Genomic DNA, 22,361 nt, shown 5'->3' with positions numbered 1-22,361 from the left:
TATAACGACGAGCTTGATTCAATGTTTGTGTTTCACATTATAAGAGCTACAGCAATATAACCAATCAGAATTTGGTGGTAACTAGGAAAACTGAAACAACGGCAGTCCACACTGACAGAACAATGTACGACTGTAGATGTCATCAGCTCAGCGTTCTCACTTTTGGCTCGATGAATTATTTATTTTTCAATAAATAAAAGCACAAATTGTTCAAAGTTTTATATCCTGCATCCAGCACTCTTCATGATTTCTTTCATGAGTTGATGCGAATCTAAAATGCACATCTATTATATACAGAAACAAGCACCATAATTAAAGCATCTTCAGCTAAAATGCTCAAACATAAAACAAACTATGCTACCATCAACTAGTTGCTAGGTACAAACTTTGAGGATATCTTTTTCTCATTTGTTTCTTTCTTCTTTTTTGATTTTTTTTTTTCTGTTTCAGAACCTTTCAGAAGCCAGACAGCTTAGGCGATGGGTCAAAAGCTACAAATATGAAAAATATCATGAAGGATCATTTCCAGCTTGATCTGTTTCTGAAAGTTCCTCTTTTACTTCTTGCTCTTGTATCTCGTGAGAAAGACACTGGTCCTCATCAAATTGTAGCTCACTCTCTCTAGTAACTTGTGGGAGGAGCACATTAGACCCTGAACTCACTCGTTGATCAGAAACCAAGCTTGTAAGACCATTCTGCTTTAGATAGGTTTGCAAAGGTAGACTGGCTTCTTGGAGAAGACTCACCATGCTGACACGGGATGAACTCTGCTGCAAATTTTCACGGTCTGGATGACAATTCAAGTCTAACTGCTCTTTTCCAATTTCCTCGAGTTTTTCTGACTGCTTGTTGCTTTGGCTTAGAAATTCAGATTCGCTCCCTAGTCTCTTGTGATTCTCCAGAGAATCATGTGGTATAACCAGTTGTTGGTAGCTCTCAACTTCTGCTTCTTCCTTGGAAACCCAATCAAACTTGTTCCTTTGTGCGATTTCTGCTTCTCGTTCTGATTGACGCTTCTTTTTGCGCATCATTAGGGTCTTAAAGCGTCGCTTTACAGTCATGCAGACATTGCATGTACATGTGGGCTTGTGTTTACCCTTGCCACTAGGAGGCTGAATGCAGACAATGCAAGAGCAGCCAGGACGATGCCTGGGGTGCTTTGTAGTTGTTGCAATTGATGCAGCAGACGTCCCACTTGTATCACCACGAACAGCCTTGGAATTTCCCAGACCATCTGGATCAGAGGATTCATGCTCATGGGCTGACTTAAGGCCTGACGCAATTTTCTGCTTTTTGAGTTCTATAAAATAGGAGATGAGCACAATAAGTCTCTCAACAATCTTATACATAATACATTTAAGTAGACTACATCTCAGAGAGAGAATTCACCCTTGCTCATTTTCAGAAGACTCTCAAGCTCATGGGGACTCAGGTCCTCTGGTCCAGAACATGATGGCCTGTTAAATTGAAGAGAAGATTAATGTTTACTCAAAAAAAAGCTTATGAGAACCTCCCCTTCCCACTCATAAGGCTTGAAGTCCCCCTTCAACAACCCACCACACCCCCCCCCCCGCAGGGGGAGAGAGAGAGAGAGAGAGAGAAAGGAATTGTATTCGAAAAACAAAAACCTGCTTAGAGCCCAGGTGTGCTCCTGACATGTCCACTTAGGAGGGAGAAGAACATTAACTGGCAGCCTTCTCCATTTTAAGCAACTATCACATTGAGCCCATTGCTCCTGCTCCCTAGATTGATACAATAACCCAGAGGATCAGCATTCCTATCTAATAAAGCCATGGATGCAACTTCTATTGAATATGACATCGAGAGAACTAATTGGTAGTGCAAGCTCACAGGCACACCTGCATATTTTTTTTTATGAAAAAGATAATGAAGAAGTGACTCCTTTATCACTTCTGCATGGCAAAGCATGATAGCAGATGCAATTAACACCATGGTCCAGCACTAAACTTATCTCTGGTATTTTGTGTCTGAAAAAATTGCCAGTAAAGCATAAGATCAACACCAGCTACCACTCCTTTTTGCCTATTTTTACTACTAAGATAATTTACAAGCGATGTTATACTTCTATCAGATGGTTGCACGAGCAAGAGCTGAAGAAGAAAAATGGATGCACATGTATATGGTTGCTTGTCTGTGCCTTAAATATGCACCATTTGCGTTCGTCCACATATTTATGCACATGCACGCAAGTCTACATCTATTTTTGTGTATATATAGAAAGACACACACAAGAAGAGAAAATGATCTGGTGTATACAATCTTAACAAGCTACAGTTGTAATATCGTCTTTCCAAATTGCCCTATCTCAAAAGTATGCGTGTATCTGTGTGTACGTGTCCATGCATATATGAGTGTACATGTGTGTATACATCTATAAATCTGTTGATATACAGAGACACACACACACACACAAGAAGATCATGATCTTAATGTGTATAATCCTAACAAGCTACCGATATAATATCAATTTTGTCATTCCAAACTTTTTTAAAACGATATTATATATGTGTATATATATGCAAGTCTATTTGTGTAAAAAAGCACACAAGAAATATAATTTTCTTACCCTGTATAAAACTTAAGAAAAATCCTACTCTAAAAGTGACATATGACTTATAAGACAGAGACAAACTAAATGATAGCCCATCTCCTTGACTTAGGGATTTCCACGTTTGTATCTATCGCTTAGACATGTTGTGATTTTCAGTCGTTTTTGGTAGGTGAACTCAAAACTTAATAAGCTAACGGTGTGATATAAAATATTGTTTCTAAATTGCCCTATTTCCTCACTAAAGAAGTTAAAATTCAAGTACAAAAAAATTTTCATACCCTGATTGGCGCATGGTGAAAATGCTCTTCTTCCCAAAAACTGGTGGTTGCTGTCACGCAAGAAACAGGAAAAAAAAAAAAAAAGATCACCAACAGGTCATTTTTAAGACCAGAACTAAGAGCAGAACACAATAGGCATTCTCAAAGAGTTCTTACATCATATTCTTCAAATTCATGATCCTCAATTGCAACAGTGCTTGGCTTAACACACGGTGGAGGGCAGAGCATGTCCTGTAACTCTTCCCATGAAAGTTTCAGCTCAAAAGCATCTTGGCTATCAATGAGCAATCTCTTGCTTTTTGACCCAATATTCCGACTTCTTTTGCGCTCTGGAACTAGCATGGGTGATGGAAATATGCCATCCAGAGTCTTTTCACCATTCATCTCAGCTATGTGCCAGCCAAACTCCACAGCACTGAAATGTTTTGACAATGCACTCAGAGGAAAAACCCCGCTTCCTTTAACCGAGTCAAGAAGGGCAGACTGACTGTTAGCTGAATGTAGATTATCAGCACCAGGCAAAAAGAATGGTTCACTTGAAAAAGAGCCCTTCGGGATGCTAGACAGATGTTTATTATCCTGTGAAGGGAAATCCGAACATGTCTGTTACCTAACCAATTAAAGCTTGTTATATATATGTCTATATATATATATATATATATATATAATATGTATGTATGTATGTATCTGCATGGAATTGGCTTATCTATTCAAAGAACTTAATACCTGCATAAGTGAAGCCTTCCTGAAACCCATTAAAAGTTTTCCTTCAGGATCCATGCGACTGAAGGTCACTGAAAGGAAGATAATCCAAAGAGATGAGAAGAATGGAGCACAAAAACTTGCTTAAAGTTGATCTTTTTCTCAGAATAACACTCTAAAATTCATATTAAGAATAGAGATTCTTTAAAAACATCTTGCAAACTTTCTGATCTGATACAGATGTACCAAATAACTATATCAAAAATTAAATTGTTCTAACAAGCAAATAACTGGAATAAGCTCAAATTTTCATTCACTTAGAAAGTCATAGAAGTTTTTTTTAAACATTAAATCAAGCTCAGCAATCATATGCTTGTGGGTGACTAGAAATGATAAGCATGCATCCTATGCTATGAGAAATAACTGGAATCTCAGTGCATTATCTGCAGGACTTAAAAATGATACAGAGGTCTTGTAACACTAAAATTTCTGCAACAGGCTTGTTTAACACCTACAGAGGAAAAGGTGCAGTTAAAATACCAGTATCTCCAGCTTGTAATTGCATTGACTGTATGCAAGGGGTTACACCTTCTAAGACATACATTCTGCTGTTATTATTTGGCCAAAATCTGAATTGAAACACCCATTCTTTGCCTTGAACATCCTGAATCCTCAAAGGAAGGCCTTCTGGTTGAGAGATTGGTGGAAAATATGCCTAAAAGTGAAATTCTTTTTACTCATGAGACAGATAAAACACATATAACCATGATGCCAGAGGCAAATAGAAAAGTAGACAACATTAGAAACTAAACTAAATTCTGATGTTCATCAGTGTGCAAAACAGGTACAAGATTCAGAATAAGGACAGCAACGGCATTCGTACTTCAGCACATGCTTTTGGAAGAACCAATCGACCAATTCGACCAGCATCGCTGGCGCTCAAAACCTTTTCAAACAAAGGAACGACAGTGGAATTCGAGCTGACATATACCCTGTCAAGGAAATATTGCCCTAGGACAGGGTGAAGATTATTCTTAGCAGTCAACATAGAATTTACTTGTCACCATCTCTTAATGGAATCTAAGCTACAACCAAGAAAAAGGAATAATCTAATCATGGATACTCTCCAGATATTTGCCGCAGCTCCTGGTCTGTTATCCTGGGCCAATAACGAGGAAGCAACTGGTTCTTAATTCTTCCTTCAACAGGTGGTCTTGCCACCCTTAACTGGGTAAGTGAGCTAACATTTGCCTCCAAGCCTGCAGCCATAATAGATTTTACAGGTTTGGGCAAGAGATGGCGAGATCTAGACCCCTGCGAAAAGGAAGAACTCTTCTTGTTTAGTGGCCTTTCTTCAGCAACCACTGCAGGTAAAAAATTTTTATCTCCTGATGTAGCAGGAGGTGATATAGTTAAATTTGTTTGAACTGATGAACCGTGAGTATCTTTAATCGGCATATATTCCTTATATTCATTTAATTGGGCATTTTGAGCTGCTTCAACTGATGTCTGATTTAAAACTGACAAAAAGGGGCTTCCAAATTCTCCTGATGTAAGAAAATTTTCTTTCATTTTCCTCTGCCCAAGAGACTCAATCCTATCATCTGTCTGAGACAGAAACAACTGTGATTGGTCACTACTGCCTGCATCATCACCGAACTGAACAAGCTTCATCTTGTCAGTAATACCAACATTTGACTGACTGCCCACAGTAGTGAATTGCTTTCCCCCGCCATCATCTGCTGAGAATACTCTGCAATCTTTATTTTTTTCACCAGTCAAAGTCTGCATTAACATTCAGAGTCAACTTATCACTTCAATTCTGAAGAAAGCATCACAGACTCCAACTTAAAGGATAATAATGAATGAAAAGAAGGAAAGTAGCTGACTAAGCTCAAAATCCCTTGACAATTTCAATAATGTAACCGATAGAAAAAGTTGTGCCATTAGAAATTGACTGTTTTAGAAGTAATGCTTCTGAAATAATCGAATCTTGCCCATAACCATAACCAAGAGTCATGCGATGGGTTTTCAGCGTAAAACACCCAAATTTCGTCCTGGCCCTAAAGTCATTTTATTAGATCCTCTAAGCCCTTGAATCAAGACTAGAGATTTTAGAGATGGAGACAGACACCAACTATTATTCCAATTACATGGAATTCGCCTTGAAAAGCTTGACCATCTGAATTAGAGATTCTCAACAAAGTTGGGTGCTCCCCCTACCCTTGATTATCCTGAATCTCTGCAATGGTTGGCATCTTGCTATACTCGATGATCCCATCCACCAGGATGTATTTCCAATTCAAGTACAAGAATTATAACGTAGAAAAGTGGGGAAGGAAGCACAGGTGTGCAGAAATCAAAATATAGAAAAAACAGGGGGGAAATGCAGGTATGGAAAACCCAAAATCCTAAAGCCCCTATTTGGTGTAACATCTGAGTTCAACTATGAATGTGCATCGGTTGATCTTACAGAGCAAATTCCATGACTTTCCGAGCAGCTAATACAATTTACACCACCACTGTCAAGTAGCTCGAGCCAAGAGCTAGACGCAACGCATCCACAATGAAGACGCTGCCATTGTTGAAACCAGTTACTTTTTGTGGCATAGTTTTACAGAGAAAACATTGTTCTAGGGGAGGCAGAGTTAATCAACCAACTACTTTTTGCAGCATAATGTTACAACATGCAGGCTAAAAAGAATATATTCAACCAGCTCACCTTACCACACGTTGTGCATTCCCTCCAACCAGAGTCGTTTGAGTGGAACTTGTCGCAGAAGACTAATTGTTCATAAGCAATGCTGCAGTCAATCCAGATGCTTAGGTCATGTCTTTTCTAGTGTATACTTATCAGCCCAAAATGTAGGAAAGTCAAAGAAAACTATAATGTGTAAACTAAAACATCATCCTAAGATAAAGATACCCATTGTGTTAAATGTCAAAGACATTTGAATTCTATATAAGAGGTAGAAAAAACTTTTGACTGGTCAAAATGCAAGATATGGTTGACTAAAAAACTGGAACTTGGGTCTGGTCTGGTCTGGGCACATGGATTACAAGTTTTGTAAACTAATATCTTCTTTTCTCAGGAACCCAAAACTCCTTTTGGGCAAAGTTAGTTGGGTTATCAAAGCAACAAAAATAAAGGACACATAGACAAACCGCACAGACTCAGGTCCAAGGTTGAACCCGGTAGTAGTGTTTGTGTAATAGACTCAGAAAGTGAATCATCAAAATTTGGGGACAGCCACAAATTAATTTTTAAAATTTTTTTCAGCAGGGGAAAGGTGAGATTGAAGAAGCTGGGAAGGGGAAGGGGAGATTTGAACCCAGGACTTCTAAACCCATAGTCCTCAACCTCACCCAGAAATTATTCTTCTGCCAAAAGGATGGTAGCCTTATAGAACAAACCACTGAAATCTACAAGGTCGAAATTCAACCAATCACAAAGGAAGAGCCGGTTATTCAAAGTGTCCAAAATCAACTGCAGAAAAGCCAACTACCCACAGTAGATGAGATTAGTATTCATTGTATACAACTGTACATAAGGGGGTTCTGGACTGTCTTTTAGTAAAGGAAACACAATTTGCACATCTTTACTCGTGCCTAAAATACGGCTGCAGTTTGGCTGGCACAAGAGAGAATTGCAGAAGAGTGTTTAGAACAAAAGTTGTAAGGAAAAGGATTACCTACCCGCAATGGTGACAGAGAGTGGCGAAGCCACCGGATCGTAAAGGCCAACCCCTTTTGAGATCAATTGAAGACGAGGATGAGGACGAAGTGCACTGCTGGTTCATGCATACCTTGGAATCCATTGCTCCACGAGTCTTCCTTCACACCACCTCCTCAATACTACTACTACTACTACTACTGGGGGTAATACATATAGGCTTGTCCCAAAACAACACAAACGATTGAAACCATCTAATAGCAGCAGCAGTAGTTGAGCAGAGGAAACAACCGTATATGTTCTGTTGGTAGGCAAGGTAGTATGTATGAGTAATACCCCGATCCCCTCAAACCCAATGAATCATAACAAAGCCAAAATCTTGAATTTAATTACTGCCAGTACTAAGTAGTAATGAAAACGGAAAAATAAAAATAAAAATAAAAGGGAGATACGTCAAACTAAAGATATGCAGACTCCTCAAACAGCGGCCCCTTGGGGATGGGGAACTGGGGATTCTTGGCTCAGTAAGTCAGTAGTCTAGTAGTAGCGTCTGCTCCAAAGACTTTTCTAAGGCGCGGAGCAGCTTAGGAGCTGAGCAGAGCAGAGCAGGGGGGGCTGCTGATTTACGAGAGGTAGAGAACTCCACACTGCCCACTACCCGGTACCCTTTGGGTTTAGCAGGGAATTGGATGAGAGAAGGTATTTATCTATTTATTTTAGTCTAAAATATGTCAACTGTAACAATTTCTTGAAACAAAGCTAGTGCAATGATCTCGCATGGCACTAAAGCAAAAGCAGAGAGAGAGAGAGAGAGAGAGAGAGAGGAGGAGTGTTGCTTCAAGAATCCGCCAGTGGACGGGGGAAGGATACAGGTCGCCCACCTTTCTTTTTCAGCAGTGTTCGGTATTTTCTTTCTTTTTCTTAATCATGACATCTTCCATTTCATTCCTTCCCGAGAGCCTTAGCTTGCAAACCACTTTTACGTACTGCCACTGGGCCACTATCGTCTGTATCTAACTCCATATGTATCTTCCTGGGCTTTGGTCGGATGGCCAGGACCCAGGAGCGGGGAGGAGAGGATGCATAATATTACAAGGAGAAAAATCTAGATCGCTACTATAAATTATTACCGGCAGTTAATGTTTGGGGTTTTTATTGTGGTAAATTAGGATGATGAAGAGTCCTTAGAATGACGTTTACCTTTGTTGAGGTTCAAACATAGTTATTAAACCTAACCCGGAGAAGAATCCGATGAAAGAGGTGGGTCAACGGATTACTGGTTTAACCGGTGGGATGAATGGTCCAATCGATAATTTTATAATTTTTTATATGGTTAAATCTATAATAAACAAGTAGATACTCAATTAGTCCAATTTATTATAGAATCATTAATTCTTATAAGAATTAACAAAATCTAAATTTAATTAGTAATCCACCAAACTTCAAGTATAAAATTTTATCGAAGTGTAATTATCTAGTTTATTTACGAATTTTAAGTGCAAAAGGTTATTAAGAATAATATTTGTCTTTAAAATGAATTGTGTAATATGTTATTTTTTTAAATCCATTTCATAATTTATAGAATTTAGGGAATAATAAAATTTTATTAAAAGATTTCAAACAAAATAAGAATAAAACTTTAATATATAATATAGAAGGGGCAAAAAGCACCAAATGAGCTAATGGGCTAGTGATAAGCACGCTTAGTCCTTATATTTGACATCCGAGGTTCGAAAAATTTTTTACCAACATTTGGTAAACATTTTTTTACTTAAAATCGGGCTCCTTAAAAAATCGTTCGGTTCAACCGAGTTGGCAGATTGAACCGCTAGTCCATTGAAAAGTCAACGATTTTCTTACACAAACGATCCAATTGCAAAATCGACCTGATTTTATGAACGGTTAGTCAGATTGATTGATTGAACCGTCGAATTGGGCCGAATTTAATAACTATGGGTTCAACTAAACAATCAATCAACACTAGAGGTTAGGCCCTATTGTTAGTAACGGCATCTAAAGTTTACCGTTAAATTCCATAAATTGACAAAATACATCTTCATCCAAATGGTGCTAAGTTCAACAATAGAAAAGCAAATTCCCAAATAGTAAGTGCCATCTTTTAAAAAGGATTCCCAAAAGGTGAATGGTTTTCAAACTTCTTCTCAAAAGGTGAAATATATGCTCAGCAAATGCATTGTGCATTCGGATAGGAGATTATTTGGATTATTTTTTTTTAAAAAAAAATAACACAACACCTTTTTTATATGATATATATAAAATAAAAATAAAAAATTTTAAAATATGTTGACGAGGCAAAAGCGCAAATCAATCAACACCGGAATGAGTTGTAGTATTTGCTAAATGCGGCTTTTTCGTCTTTTTGCAAACAACACACAAAACGGGGTGGAAAGAAGAGTCCGGGTCGGAGTGCCTATGTTTGGATATAGTATCCCCCCAACCCCCCCCCCCCCCCCCCCCCACACAAATTGAGTCAAAAAGAAGAAAAGAAGAGGGAGTATTGGGTACTTAGTAGCGGGGGTTGGTTGTCGGCACATTTGGCTGCTCTTTAATCCTTTTATCTCTGGCGAGAGACGCTGCTGAGACTGGTCTGGTCTGGTCTGCTCCCCTAACTCATAAATTTGGCGGGGGGAAGATCAAGAAAAGCACAATTTCAAGCTGAACCCATGGCGGGAGTCACCAATTTCAAGCTCACTTCGTGCCCTTGTCTCCGTCCATCTCCGTCCTCATCCCCATCAAACCCATTCCTTTTCTCAATGCGGCCTTTTCTGCTCTCCTCCCGTCGGCCAAGGTTCCCAAGTACTACTAGTAACTCTTTTTCCATTACCATTCTTTTTTCTCCGTTATTCGCTACATATGCCAGGCTTGTTTTCCTTTCTATAGAGAAAACCGGAGAGAATTATTTTCCCCCCCTTCTTTCTTCTCCGCAGAAATCTTTGCATTTTCTAGCAATGATATCAAAGTGGGCTCCAATATTGAGGTAGATGGCTCGCCTTGGAGAGTCATAGGTAACTCAGTAGCCTTTCTTTCTCTTACTCCTTGTCTTTTTTTGTTTTCATTTTTTCTTGTTCTTCGCTGCTTGTTCTTGCAGTCGCCATTCCCAATGAGCGTAGTTGTGATTGTAAAACCTAAAATTGAGTGCTTTCTTTATTTGCCTGGGCTAATGTCTTACAGCACCTGTGATCTGTGTGTATGCTGCTTCAGATACTTAGGCTGTGCTTAGGACTAACATGTTGCTTGCTATTCATGCGAACGTATTTTATTTTACTGATTTTGCCACTGGAAACTCTGTCAACTTTTTCTTTTTTAGTAGATACGTGAACAATCGACACATTCAAATTTATCTATCATTTTTGTTTACTGGAGTGCAAAAAAAAAAAAAAGGAGTAGTCATCCAGCATTTAGTAGAAGACTAGGAAAGTGGCACTTTTCTTCATGGCACTTCCATGGACCTATAAGCATTAGATGGTGATGTTAGGGTGCATGGTTGTCAGAAGATTGGATCGGTCAACTCATTTTGTGGAGCGTTATGTAGGACATAATTGCTAATGCTAATGCAATGGTACTTGTAGGGGAAATTCTCACTTTCAGTTCCAATGCAAGTTTTTTAAAATCCGCCTTTGTCACTTGGAATATCTTTCAAATTGTACGGCATCCTCAGTTACAGATGGAAATTGTTTTACTAGCTAAAGACTGGGACATCATTGGGATTTTGACTCGTAGCTTTGGTCTCATGTGGTTTTAGTGTAAACAACTTGAAATTCTTAAAAATGATCATTTCCATATACATAGCTCATCATCCTTCCATTTCACTTTCCCATGTTAATTTTAACATTTTCTTAATTTTCTCCCTTCTTTAGAGTTCCTCCACGTGAAACCTGGAAAAGGAGCTGCATATGTAAGGACCACACTGCGGAATTATGTAACAGGAAACACGGTAGAGAAAACTTTTCGAGCTGGTAGCAAGGTAGTATTTTGATAACGGGCTTGTTTTTGTGCCTCTAATATGGTGTGTTACATTGTACCAATAAAGGAGTGAAGCTTTTGGTTCATCGCTGGCATGGTTGCTGATCCACGTTATTTAACTCTCTCCTGTAGATATTTCCATCTTAGTTTACCACAACTGGGTTGATTTGGCCTTGTAAGACAGTTGGAAGAAAATATCTTACTTTAATGGTCCGTTTGATTCAATGTAAAATATTTTCAATGGAAAATGTCTTCCATGAAAAATTTTATCGAGGAAAATAATTACCTTCTCCATGTTTTTTTCTGGTGTTTGGGAGGAGATGGAGACTACAAATCTTTAGTGAGCTATTGCACAAATGGTGGGTTTTGTTCTGAATCTTAAGGCTGGTGGGGGAGCTTGAATGGATAGTCTTACGACTTACGAGGCGGACATGGAAAATAACTTCAGTTCATTTATATGGGAAGTCATTTTACACCATCTGATGTAAACTATTTTCGGTAGGAAAAAATTTTCCAAAGCGATAACCCAACCAAACAATAGAAAATCAGGAAAATATTTTCCTTCCAAACAAACAGACCCTAAGATTTTGTTATCCTCTTGGAAATTTAGAACAGGATTCCTTATGATGTTACAAGGCTGTGTGCATTACATTTTTTGAAAATTAGCATAAGTTATATCAAGATGATGACCAAATGCGTCTTCTTTGAGAAGGTCAACTTTGGTAAAGCTTTAAGTTTGTTTAGGCAAGTAGGGTTCTTACTTCACTTAGTAATGGCAAGTAATATCTAAACAAGTATAGATTGCCCATGTTATTGACTGCACTAGCTACTTCATTCATAAAGTGCCAATTCTGAACACTTTTTGGTTTTGGTTTTAATGTTGACACTGACAAATTTCACAAGTTTCTTCTAACATATTTCTTCTTGATTTGTTTGTATTCCTTAACACAAAACTGTTACGACAGATAGAAGAGGCAGACATATTTAAGGAAACGAAGCAATTCACTTACAAGGATGGTTCTCAATTTGTGTTCATGGACCTGGTACTGTTTTACTTGTTTTCCTAGTTTGTTCAACAGATAGTTGTCATAAGCATAAGATTCATATTCCTCTACTACAACTAAGGAATGAAGTTTTGTTCAACTATATTGCAGACCACATATGAAGAATTTCGTCTCAATGAGGCTGATGTTGGAGATAAAATGAAATGGCTGAAAGAAGGCATGGACTGTAATCTGCTATTTTGGAAGGGAAAAGTAATTTGGACACTTGATATCACAAGTTACTATCTTATTTGTGAAATGGAAATTCTTGTCATCATTGCTAGCCAGCTGGTTAATGTTGCTCTTTTTAATTAGGTCATTGATTTTGAACTTCCCATCACAGTGAAGTTGACTGTGGTTGATGTTGATCCTGGTGTGAGAGGTGACACGGCTCAAGGTAATGGTAGTTACTTCTTTTCTTGGTTAATTTGTTCCTTTATCGAAGTAATAAATAAGCTGATGATAGTAGAAAAGGCATAATTGATCCCTAGGGTGATAACATACAAATATTGTTAGTGTTTGGTGATCAGGTGGGCAGAAGGATAGAAAAATTAGATTTAAGAAATTACTTGGCCGATCCCTCACATTTGGATTAAATCTAATTTCAGGCCTTAGATTTTTTTTTTCTCAAGAGATGAAAGATTTGACATTTCTGGAATTGCTAATCATGTTGCACACAGCCTCAAAGTGTTTGGGCGGATGATTTTGTCATTTGCATGTCTTACTATTGGGGACATTTAAGGAATGTTCTTTGTAAAGGTTTAACCACTTATTCATAACCCTTTCCTGCTTCATCCATGACCATTCTCTCCCTTCTTCCTTTTGTTTTTACTTTCATTCCTCCCCTTTAACATCCAACACAGTACCTGCTCTGGTATTCATGGGCATTGTAGGAGACTGGGAGAGGGTGGTTTTCAGCAGTGGAAGCAACAAGTGGATGAAGAGTAGAAATGCTTTGCATTATACATACATGGATTTATTTTTTATTTCTTATTTTTATTGCATTCTATCCCAAGACTTAATGCACCGGATACTGGCTTTTAAGATAACATGCTCCATCCAAAAACCTAATGTTGAAGTGCAAAGTGCTGATGAGCTCGATCGAAACAACTCTAGACAAAATTTATTGCCTCCTCTGAATGTAAAATTTTGTGGTGAGGCTGAATCAGCATTTGAGGGAGTGGTTGTCTAATTTTGTACATCCTCAGTGAGAGATAATAAAAACAGAACTCAACTTTGAGGTTGGCTTGATTGAGGCAGAACCTGCCATTTACTGATTCAGAACCAATTCCCCCTGGTTGGTTCAGAAACGGCATATGAAAGGGTGGAAAATTAATTTTCAGTCGCCATTTGATGTTACAGAGCTTCCCATCCAATAGGGAGAACAAACCTTTCCCCACTCAGGCACTGTAAGCTTCTAAAATAGATTGTAAATACAGAGATATCCTGGTTCTCGGGTTATATGGTCTCTAGTGAATTTGTTAGATTGTCAAATGTCAAGAGTTAATGAATAAGCACAAGTTAAGATTTTGTAGTTAGAAGATGCATGCTTAATCCGTGGGAGTGATTAGTTTCACTTGCGTTTGTATTCGGAGGTGGATTACTTTTTTCATTCATTTCTTGTTCTTGTTTGTGCAATTGTAATCTGGAGCGGTCTGGCAGGTGGGTCAAAACCAGCAACTCTTGACACTGGTGCTGTCGTCAGCGTTCCCTTGTTCATTGAGAGGGGCGAGGAAATTTTGGTGGATACGAGAACCGGGCAGTACATGAGTCGTGCGTAGGTTGTTATGAGATCATTCTCGTAATAGGCTAGAATTTTGGTTTATGTTTCTTCTGCGGCTTTGACTTGCCCTTTTGGATTTGAGGAGAGCGAACATGCCCGCTTGGGCTTCCTCTGTGAAAGCAGTACTGTGATTTTTCTATGGTTGGTAAGCTGTCTCTGATGCAACAAGCGCTTGATGTTGCGAAGCCTCCTAAAGGATAAGACGCTGGTAGTAGTTTTTCTTTCTGGCATTAAATCATGAGATGTGTTACTGCAAAACTGTTTGTAACTCAGAACTTGGCCATATTCAGTGCAATTTCTTTGATACAAAATCCTCAAAAGAAAAAAAAAAAAGAAAAAGAAAGAAAGAAAAGGTTGATCACAGAACATGGCAACCCCCCCCCCCCCCCCCCCCCCCAACAAAAAGAGGTGACCTCTGATTTTCATTCTGAATCGACGAGTTAAGACGACCAAGCGCTGGCTGCTGACATTTTTATGGAAATTTGTTTATGTGGATGAGAAGCGCCAGGCCTGTGGCTCGGTTCCACTCGAATTACAGAAGCAGCTTTCTCGGTGGCACCACCCCTCTGTTTAAGCGCTGATCCATACACATTTGCAAGCACCAACTAACATTTCAACTCAGCAATCAATCAGAGTGTCAAATAAAACATGTATGTAGAAGACAAAATGGGAATACACATGTTATTTTGTGTTATTTTGTGTATATATATTTCATTTTCTTTTTTGTCGGAAAAAGAGAGATTCAGACTATATATGTCATTTTTACCTTTGCTACTTTAACAAGGCAGAGTAATCAGCTCAGGTTTTGTTGTTAATAGTTTTCATATTTATAATGACGATACTCATGTTCTAAAGTAATTTCCCATAATAGATAGATTTTCACATGAATTTCATACTGGAAAAAAAAGAGAAGAAAATAACCAAAAAAGCGGTCCATTTAGTAGATCACTTGTTCATTTGTATGGTAGTAAAAATATTTTGTTGGGCTCTGCTTTGCCCTTTTTAGGTAGGTAGAGAGTAGAGAGTAGAGAGATTGTTGAGTGAAGGAGGCGAATGGGTGAGAAGCAGATACGCATGAATGAATGATGGGTTCATCCAAGATCAAACCCCCCGCATAGATCTACTGAATGCCGCCTTCCACAGGTACCTGCGGTGGTCTTTCCCTTGTACGACCGGAGTTGACGACGACCGAACACCATCCTTTCTCGCAAACACCCTGCTCGTGCCCACAACTAATGGCTTGATCAGCATCCTGACAACTCTGTGAATTGCAGACTTACGGTGTCCGGCCGCTGCACCACCTTGTTTGCCCTTTTGGGCCGCGCCACTGCCAGCTGCCCTTGTCCTGGCCACAGCAGATGATGATGGCTCAGACAGACTCCTCCCCAGCATGGCCTGTTTCAAATGAACCTCGAAGGAGAGCCTCTCGTACCGGTCCAACAACGTGCTTTGGCCCTCCTCCTCCTCCTCCTGATCACAAGGATCGTCGTCTCCAAGCTTCCCGAGCACCACTGCCATTTGATCATCAAACATTCTACTCCTAGTACGGCTTCGCTCGCTCATCTCTCCGTCTCCCCAAATTATTATGCACCACCACCCACTCGTACATTCTTTCACCTATAACAGTACAGCTTTAAAGAGCACCCTCCCTGAAAACACAACCCATTATTCAGCTTTTTATGATCTTTCTTTGGTGCAAAGTGGAAAGTGGAAACCCGCCCGAGAAGCAGAAGCATATCATTTATTGTTGTCTACTTACTATACAAGTAGTAAATATCATCTGACCGTCACTTACATGATCCAGTAGTAATCCACTACGTGACATCGGTTAGATAATACTACGAAAAGTTGAACTACATGTTATTTAAGTTATATGAAATTACTTAACTTTCCTTAAAAAAATTTGTAAAGTTTTTTATAAATATATATTTTTTTATTTTATACACGTGATGAAATCGCTATAATATACACTCTTACCCTTCTTTGTCAAGAAAAGCACTTGGTCAGTCATAAACCCTGTTGTAGTCTTGATACGGGTCTTCTCTTCTCGCCGCTGTCTGCTAATTAATTCCGACGGCTTCTTTAATTGTTGTGTCTAAGTTCACCATTCGGCTGTATACACCAATTGCAGCCGGTTTACTCCTTACACAGAGATTCTAGGTTCCCAGATCCCAAACCACCACTTATGCTTTCCTCTCCTCTTCCTCTTCTCCTTTTTCCTTTTTTGTTTGCTTGTGCATTGAGTTTTATGAGGGACACTTCATGCTTTTCTTGCTCGACTGAAACTATTATATATACTAGTTCCTTCCACGTGATTTTTCTTTCTTTCCTTTTCCTCTCCTCTCTAAAAGAAAGGAAAGAAAGGACGACACAGGTGAAGGAGAAACGGACCAAAAGAGAAGAGACTGGCCATAATAAAAAAAAAAAATTAACACCCCCCATCTACAGAAAAGAAGACCCTTTTAACCCGGCCCGGCTTCACCCTTCAAGAAAAGGGCTGATGATGATTGCAGAGGGGGGGGGGGGGATTGATTTTTGGGAGGGAAAAGGATACAAAATAGTAGTATATCTGAGAAATAGATGTGGTTATGAAATGAATTATTTTCCAAATGTATTACTGGCTAGCAGTAGTACTCATCATTTCTACGGAAATAGATTTTTGTTTACGGCTGCAGGGGAACAATTAACGGTGGGGATCAGTCGAGTTGAGCCCAAGCAAATTTCAGTCATTGATCTGAAATTCATTTAAACATTTGATGCTCCGGATGATCTCATTCCCATACACACTACAAAAATTTGCAAATCTTTATGCATGGACTCGAGACGTCGGAGGATCCGAGGTTAGCAGTACAGTACTAATTAATTTTTACCAGCGTAGCAAAAAGAGGAGGGCAAGCCTGCCCTTATTTTTTTATGGTGGTTGAGATCAATTACTGCATGTGCATGCATGGCGATGATGTAATTATCGTCAGGTCAAAAAATTCATACAACTATTTAGCCCTCTTTTTTTGAATTTCATTTTCTATTTATGTTGGTGTTTTGCTCTCTGCCTTGGTAATTGTATACGTAACCAACTCCAATTAATCATCACTCGAGGGGAAAACCATAATAATCTGCTAATAAAAGATCTGCTGCAAGCAAAGTACTCTGTGTTAGCAGTAGTAATAATACACTAATAAAGGACGAAAAGGGCAAAATTTAAGCGGCCAGAGAGTCGAGACCAAAAAAAAAAAAGGGTTTCATTACGTTACGTGTCACCAAAGCGATGATACATATGCTCTGATTTGATTTTTTTATTTATTTAATTTATATATAAAAGTATAGTACTACTACACAGTGAAGCGTCGTTGTGTTCAGAGAACTCCAGAATCAGAATCGGCCCTTTGGCATTGGGCCGGACCGGTGCCCCCAACAAACAACCTTTTTTTTTTTTTTTTTTTTTGAAAAAAAAAAGAAGAATGAGTTTTAGGGAACTGGTAGACTGACTATGCAGCAGCATGTACCATTTCCACCACCGCTATTAAAATACTACAGTACCATTGCTGCCACTACCGCTACTACTAGTACTAGCCTACTAGGAGGAGGAGTTGTACTACACGAGAGCCCACCACCGCCAACTAGCCGCCGCGAACGGATCCTTCCTCCCCGACAGCTCTGCAGTAACCGCTGTGCCCTCCCTCCCTTCCACTGCCTTCCCTGCCCACCCCCACCCTCGTTATCATCATCTACAGAAGATTAAGATTGATTATTCTGAGAGACGGAGCCAACAGCACGATTTTTTCTTTTATTTTTTTTTTGGCCTCCCCCAAACTTAAAATAATAATAATAGTAAAGCATATGAAATCAGTAGTATTAGGGATTCTTCACCCTATATCTAACCTTTCACCTAACCCTTTCTATACTCCAGCTCCAACTCCGCCAATGCCTTCCTTCACTATTCACCCCTCTCCCTCCCTTTCACCTGCCTTCCGTCATCCTCCGCGGCTCCTCTCCTTTACGCCGCCTCCGCTCGGCCTCCGACTTCCTCCGTTGCGCCGCCCCCCCGCTTTGCTTTTCTCTTTCACCGCCTCTCACGACGATTCCTCGGTCAGTCTATACTCTCTCCTTTCCCTCTCCCCACCCCCAGAAACGAAACCAAAAAAAAAAAAAAAAAAGCTTGTCCATCCACACAAGTTTTTTTCTCACCATCATTCGATCTTTGCCCTGGTTTCTGTTTCATGCTTGAATTTATCCTATTCTACCGCCAGGAAACATATCACTGTTTTGCATACCCCCCACCCCCACCCCCTCCCCCCAAAACACCCCCACAAAACACTTCTCTCTATTTTTTTTTTTTTTTTTGGGTTTGCGGTGTTTGTGTGTTTGTTTTTTTTTTTGTGCCCCCGGGCGGCAGGGGGGGGGGGGGGGGGTTGTTGTGGGGATGTGGTAGGGATGGGGGTTTTGTGGGCGGCGTTCTCGCAAAACACTCACTAAAAGTTTGAGTCTCGACGCTGAAGCATTTAATTGTGAAAAAACTTTTTCTCACGAAAACCGCATTTGATGAGGTGGTGTCTTCCCCTTCCCAGGAGTCAATAGCATCTAGACAACACCCCCCCCCCCCCCCCTTCTCTCCTCTTTATCCCAAAAAAAAAAAAAAACCACATTTATTCTTTCCGTTCCAGAAATGTTCAATGCTTTGTCTTGTGCTCCATTCCTCTAGCTGCTTTGACTACTCGTCCGTCTTTGTTCTTGATATATTTGTATATTTGTCTCGTTCTCTATACTCGGTCTAGTCTCTGTTATATCTCTTCGTCCTTCTTATTTCGATCATCTTCCTTTCCAGAAGCCTACAAGCATTGAGGTGGAGAAGGAAACCAATGATCTTGAAAAGGAAGCTGACGAACCACAGGATGCCTGGAAAGAAACTCTATCTTCTTTCAAAGAACAAGCCCTCAAGATGCAGACCGTATCGCAAGAAGCTTATCAAGTGTACTCTGACAGAGCTAGGGTCATTTTAAAAGAAACTTCTGAGAAATTAAAAGTTCAAGCCGAGAAGGCAAGACAAGAGTTGAGCGTGATTGCCTCGGAAATCAGCCAGGAGGGTAAGGAATACCTGTCTAATGCTGCTGACAATTATCCCGAGCCCGTAAAGGACATCGTCGAAACGTTTGCTGCCTCCACTGATGATTTGAAGGAAGTTTCTAAAATGCGTGACTTTTACCTAGGAATACCATATGGTATGCGTCTACATCTCTATTGCCAGAAAGCTTATTCTGCAGATGTCATCTGTCCCCATAGTTGCAGTATCATTTCCCCTCATTTTCTATGCTCAAGTATAAATTATTCTTGGTCTTCAAACTCGGATTAAGCTGATATATTGCAGAACCGTCTGACTGCTTGATCAAATCGCTTCCTCTTTCCAGGTGCGCTTCTTTCTGCTGGCGGCTTTCTTTCTTTCATGTTCACCGGAAGTGTCTCTGCTGTAAGGTTTGGTGTTATACTTGGCGGTGCTCTTTTGGCCCTAAGTATCTCAAGTTTAAGATCGTGGAAGAAAGGAGAATCATCTTCTCTGGCCTTAAAAGGGCAGGCAGGTTGGTTTATTGTTTCTTTAACTCAATCTATCTGTCACCGAGCAGACAATTGCTGTGGGCTTGACTTGAAAGACGTTTAACTACTGCTTAGATATTGTCAGATGTCTCTTTGCATTGCTTTGAGCCAAGTTTAATCATGCGACTGGGATGACTTGAGTAAATTAATTTTGCCCAATGATTCGGAAGAGTATATTCGCTGAGATTAGCTACTTTTGGATCTTCAATGTGACTCTACATAATTCATCCATCTGCCTAAATATTGGCAGTTAAATGTATCTTAGTCTTGATAAAGATGATCGTGTGTTGCATAATGACTTCTCTTTTTTTTTTTTTCCCTCCTTTTTTCCCTATTGTTATGTTTTTATCTTCTTTAGCTGAACTATCCCAAAAATCCTGTTTTATTTTCTGGTTATGACACTTTGAAAAATCATTTCCCTAATCTTCCTTGATGTAATTTTAAGCAGGAGTTGGCACTGTTTTTGTTTCTTCTAAACATACAATGTGTATGAATCTAGGGAAGTTAGGCTAAATTTTAAGTATTTGATATGTATTTTTGGCAATATCATTAGAAATGTTTAGATCGTTGTTCTACTGTGTGTACTTATTAGTACGTCATTTGCTGCATTGACTTGTGTTTTTTTTTTTTTTTTTTTCAATTTGATTGCAGCAATTTGTACAATATTATTTCTACGGGAAGTACGCTTGCTGTTTTGTGTAAGATCTCACTCACTGCTGATGCATCTTCTTATTGCTTAAATGACTAAAAGTTCTGAGAATGCATATTTCCCCGTATAATGTCTGAATGGATGCTCATGTTCCTTGCAGAGACCATTTATTGCCAACTTCATCACAGCATTTGTCAGGTTTCGTATCCTCTCTTTTTTCTTAAAGCATAATGGAGGAACTTCTAATTTTCTGTGAAGCAGGTCTTGTGTCCTGTTCCTTGATTGTGGTTTTATTAGTGCTCTTTCATGTCATCTTCAACCTTAAGTTTTACGAAAGGTGAAGGATGATACACATGATTGAACTGATACGCATGATTGAATCAACTTTATAAAAATTAATATTCCGTTTTACAGACATGATATTTAGGTAAAAAAACAAGGTGGGTGGAATGAAGAAAATTGAGTTGATGGGATCTTCGCAAATTTTGCAAATAGTTTTAACAAATAACTTCTGTCAGTAGTGTCTTGCTATCTTTAGAAGGTACATTTTCCAACCAGTTTATATATGCAGTGGTGTGGCAGTTGCATTCTATGCTTATAGGATTATAATGGATCGCGGGCAAGCACAAGCATCAAACTTGGAAAGAGGGACAGAAAGTTAATTTTCTCACAAGGTAAGTGCAGATAGCATTTCAAACTTTGATATGATACATGTGAGGTGGTTCATTTGGATGTTGTTGTAGATGACCTATCCAAAAAGTAACCTTAAAAAAAAAAAAAAAAAAAAAAATAGCTGAAGGTATGGAGCAAGGAGGTTGATTATTGATGATTGCTGCATCTTTTCTTGGGAATTGTAATGACATGCATGCTATCGTTTGTTTTCTTTTTCATTCAGGATGCTTCAGTTTCATGTGGTTGAGGAAGCGAAGCGGAAATTGGAACTGAGTTCTCAGTCAAAAGTTGCTGGATAATGCTCTGATAGTACACCAAACATTGCTGCTGTATAAACTGTGGCTTGTTCCAGCGTCCTTGAATATAATTTTAAGGTGGACAGAGTTTGCAGAGTAACAGAGTGGTTCTTTGGTGAAGTGATCGTATCATGTGCCTTGTTTAGCTCTTGAGAATACGACTCTGACCCCCCAAATAAAATGGAGGATGCTCTTTTCTTACACTGACGGCTAAGCGGCTTGTAACCTTTTTGCGTGTAAATCAGGATGTCCAGAAACTAATGTCCTCGAGCTGTAATCTACTTCAAGCTTGGTTTATTTGCTATGGATTGCTATAATACAAAGAAGTTTTCTGAAGCTAGAAAGATTTTTTCCTTTTTTTCCCGCGATTCTCAGAAAGTGAATAAATCGGAGTGACAATGATGGATTTGACCATGCTTTTTTAAAAAATAAAAAAAAATAAGAACCTTGGTGAATGGTTTTTTCACGTGTTATTTGGAAAAATTTAATCATGCTTCTATTTTACATGCATCAAATTATAAATAATAATAGTGCTGTAGTTTTATTCTTTCTAAAATGTTGGGAGTGAGAAATCGAAGCAGAACCATCTGAAGCAGTGTGCCGAGCCGCAGGCAAGAAATGGGCGTCTTTTCAAAACAATTTAGACCGACCGGAGGACTCTTCTTCTTCTCGGAGAAGAAAAATCTATCAAATTGCGGTGGTTTTGTTCATTTTATTTTATTTTATTTTTGCAAGGGATGGATGGCCCTCATCATCCCCATCCCAGAAGAAGAAAAGAACCTTTAAAATGCACCATAAATCTCCGTCCGTCACAGGAGTATTCCACTGCTCTTTTAAGGTACAAACAAAATTACTAGTACCATTCGATTAGGCTCCTAACGTGTGGGGGGATGATATGATCTACAGCTTTCATTTTACCAGATTCATTAAACCAAATCAAATATCCCCCCCAATCCTAAAAGAATTTTCTAGCCCATTGAAGCTTAGAAGAGACGACGGACCCAGTCCTCAAGTCGTCATCTTTCTTCTTCTTCTCTATTTTTCACCAGTTTTGTATCGGATTACAGAAAACAGACACAGAAGGTACTGAAAACTTGTTTGGGGAAAAAGGGGGGGTTTGAAA

General features: G+C 39.2%; 4 protein-coding genes across 15 annotated transcripts; 2 read left to right on the top strand and 2 right to left on the bottom strand.

The window, feature by feature from the left end:
* Positions 1 to 160: 160 nt before the first annotated feature.
* On the bottom strand, positions 161 to 8,256 carry LOC113691365 (B3 domain-containing transcription repressor VAL2-like). 8 transcript variants are annotated; one of them, XM_027209472.2, is made up of 13 exons: positions 8,107 to 8,256; positions 7,249 to 7,526; positions 6,275 to 6,356; positions 6,026 to 6,127; positions 4,676 to 5,337; positions 4,436 to 4,532; positions 4,093 to 4,267; positions 3,577 to 3,644; positions 3,007 to 3,453; positions 2,851 to 2,900; positions 1,629 to 1,742; positions 1,390 to 1,457; positions 161 to 1,300 (listed from the first exon to the last, which is right to left on the bottom strand). In XM_027209472.2, exons 2-13 carry the CDS (start codon positions 7,368 to 7,370, stop codon positions 510 to 512), a joined length of 2,778 nt encoding a protein of 925 aa, XP_027065273.1. In that variant the 5' UTR covers positions 7,371 to 7,526; positions 8,107 to 8,256; the 3' UTR covers positions 161 to 509. The 8 variants fall into 8 exon arrangements, with proteins under 8 accessions (XP_027065273.1, XP_027065272.1, XP_071907898.1 ...); XM_027209471.2 differs by having other exon boundaries at positions 7,678 to 8,235; XM_072051797.1 differs by having other exon boundaries at positions 4,676 to 4,866; positions 5,245 to 5,337; positions 7,249 to 8,233.
* Positions 8,257 to 9,719: 1,463 nt separating this feature from the next.
* On the top strand, positions 9,720 to 14,346 carry LOC113691377 (uncharacterized). 2 transcript variants are annotated; one of them, XM_072051807.1, is made up of 7 exons: positions 9,720 to 10,051; positions 10,174 to 10,251; positions 11,104 to 11,210; positions 12,175 to 12,252; positions 12,364 to 12,465; positions 12,568 to 12,649; positions 13,915 to 14,346. In XM_072051807.1, the coding sequence occupies exons 1-7, from the start codon at positions 9,910 to 9,912 to the stop codon at positions 14,031 to 14,033; spliced, it is 708 nt and encodes a 235-aa protein (XP_071907908.1). In that variant the 5' UTR covers positions 9,720 to 9,909; the 3' UTR covers positions 14,034 to 14,346. The 2 variants fall into 2 exon arrangements, with proteins under 2 accessions (XP_071907908.1, XP_027065295.2); XM_027209494.2 differs by having other exon boundaries at positions 9,722 to 10,042.
* A 466-nt stretch (positions 14,347 to 14,812) lies between these two features.
* On the bottom strand, positions 14,813 to 16,517 carry LOC113691376 (uncharacterized). The gene is made up of 2 exons (XM_027209493.2): positions 16,013 to 16,517; positions 14,813 to 15,684 (listed from the first exon to the last, which is right to left on the bottom strand). Exon 2 carries the CDS (start codon positions 15,596 to 15,598, stop codon positions 15,137 to 15,139), a length of 462 nt encoding a protein of 153 aa, XP_027065294.2. The 5' UTR covers positions 15,599 to 15,684; positions 16,013 to 16,517; the 3' UTR covers positions 14,813 to 15,136.
* A 908-nt stretch (positions 16,518 to 17,425) lies between these two features.
* On the top strand, positions 17,426 to 21,574 carry LOC113691372 (protein FATTY ACID EXPORT 3, chloroplastic). 4 transcript variants are annotated; one of them, XM_072051805.1, is made up of 7 exons: positions 17,426 to 17,694; positions 18,858 to 19,251; positions 19,438 to 19,605; positions 20,273 to 20,319; positions 20,431 to 20,468; positions 20,842 to 20,944; positions 21,166 to 21,574. In XM_072051805.1, the coding sequence occupies exons 2-6, from the start codon at positions 18,972 to 18,974 to the stop codon at positions 20,930 to 20,932; spliced, it is 624 nt and encodes a 207-aa protein (XP_071907906.1). In that variant the 5' UTR covers positions 17,426 to 17,694; positions 18,858 to 18,971; the 3' UTR covers positions 20,933 to 20,944; positions 21,166 to 21,574. The 4 variants fall into 4 exon arrangements, with proteins under 4 accessions (XP_071907906.1, XP_027065289.1, XP_027065288.1 ...); XM_027209488.2 differs by lacking the exon at positions 17,426 to 17,694 and adding an exon at positions 17,709 to 18,121 and having other exon boundaries at positions 18,861 to 19,251; XM_027209487.2 differs by lacking the exon at positions 17,426 to 17,694 and adding an exon at positions 17,709 to 18,121.
* Positions 21,575 to 22,361: the final 787 nt, after the last annotated feature.

Source organism: Coffea arabica, chromosome 6c, assembly GCF_036785885.1.
Source record: "Coffea arabica cultivar ET-39 chromosome 6c, Coffea Arabica ET-39 HiFi, whole genome shotgun sequence".
In the NCBI taxonomy this organism is placed as follows: domain Eukaryota; kingdom Viridiplantae; phylum Streptophyta; class Magnoliopsida; order Gentianales; family Rubiaceae; genus Coffea; species Coffea arabica.
Note: the sequence above shows the minus strand (reverse complement) of the source record. Positions and strands in the feature narration are given on the sequence as shown.

Excerpts from the sequence above, each read along its gene's own strand:
- LOC113691365 (XM_027209472.2), bottom strand. The coding sequence starts at position 7,370 with ATGGATTCCAAGGTATGCATGAACCAGCAGTGCACTTCGTCCTCATCC. Across the intron at positions 5,338-6,025 it reads AAAGTCATGGAATTTGCTCT|ACTTTGACTGGTGAAAAAAA; the intron begins GTAAGATCAACC and ends ATGTTAATGCAG. Across the intron at positions 4,533-4,675 it reads CTGCGGCAAATATCTGGAGA|CTCGAATTCCACTGTCGTTC; the intron begins GTATCCATGATT and ends GGTATATGTCAG.
- LOC113691377 (XM_072051807.1), top strand. The coding sequence starts at position 9,910 with ATGGCGGGAGTCACCAATTTCAAGCTCACTTCGTGCCCTTGTCTCCGT. Across the intron at positions 10,052-10,173 it reads AAGGTTCCCAAGTACTACTA|AAATCTTTGCATTTTCTAGC; the intron begins GTAACTCTTTTT and ends TCTTCTCCGCAG. Across the intron at positions 12,466-12,567 it reads TGCTATTTTGGAAGGGAAAA|GTCATTGATTTTGAACTTCC; the intron begins GTAATTTGGACA and ends CTTTTTAATTAG.
- LOC113691376 (XM_027209493.2), bottom strand. The coding sequence starts at position 15,598 with ATGAGCGAGCGAAGCCGTACTAGGAGTAGAATGTTTGATGATCAAATG.
- LOC113691372 (XM_027209487.2), top strand. The coding sequence starts at position 17,873 with ATGAAATCAGTAGTATTAGGGATTCTTCACCCTATATCTAACCTTTCA. Across the intron at positions 18,122-18,857 it reads CCTCTCACGACGATTCCTCG|AAGCCTACAAGCATTGAGGT; the intron begins GTCAGTCTATAC and ends CTTCCTTTCCAG. Across the intron at positions 20,469-20,841 it reads TTCATCACAGCATTTGTCAG|TGGTGTGGCAGTTGCATTCT; the intron begins GTTTCGTATCCT and ends TTATATATGCAG.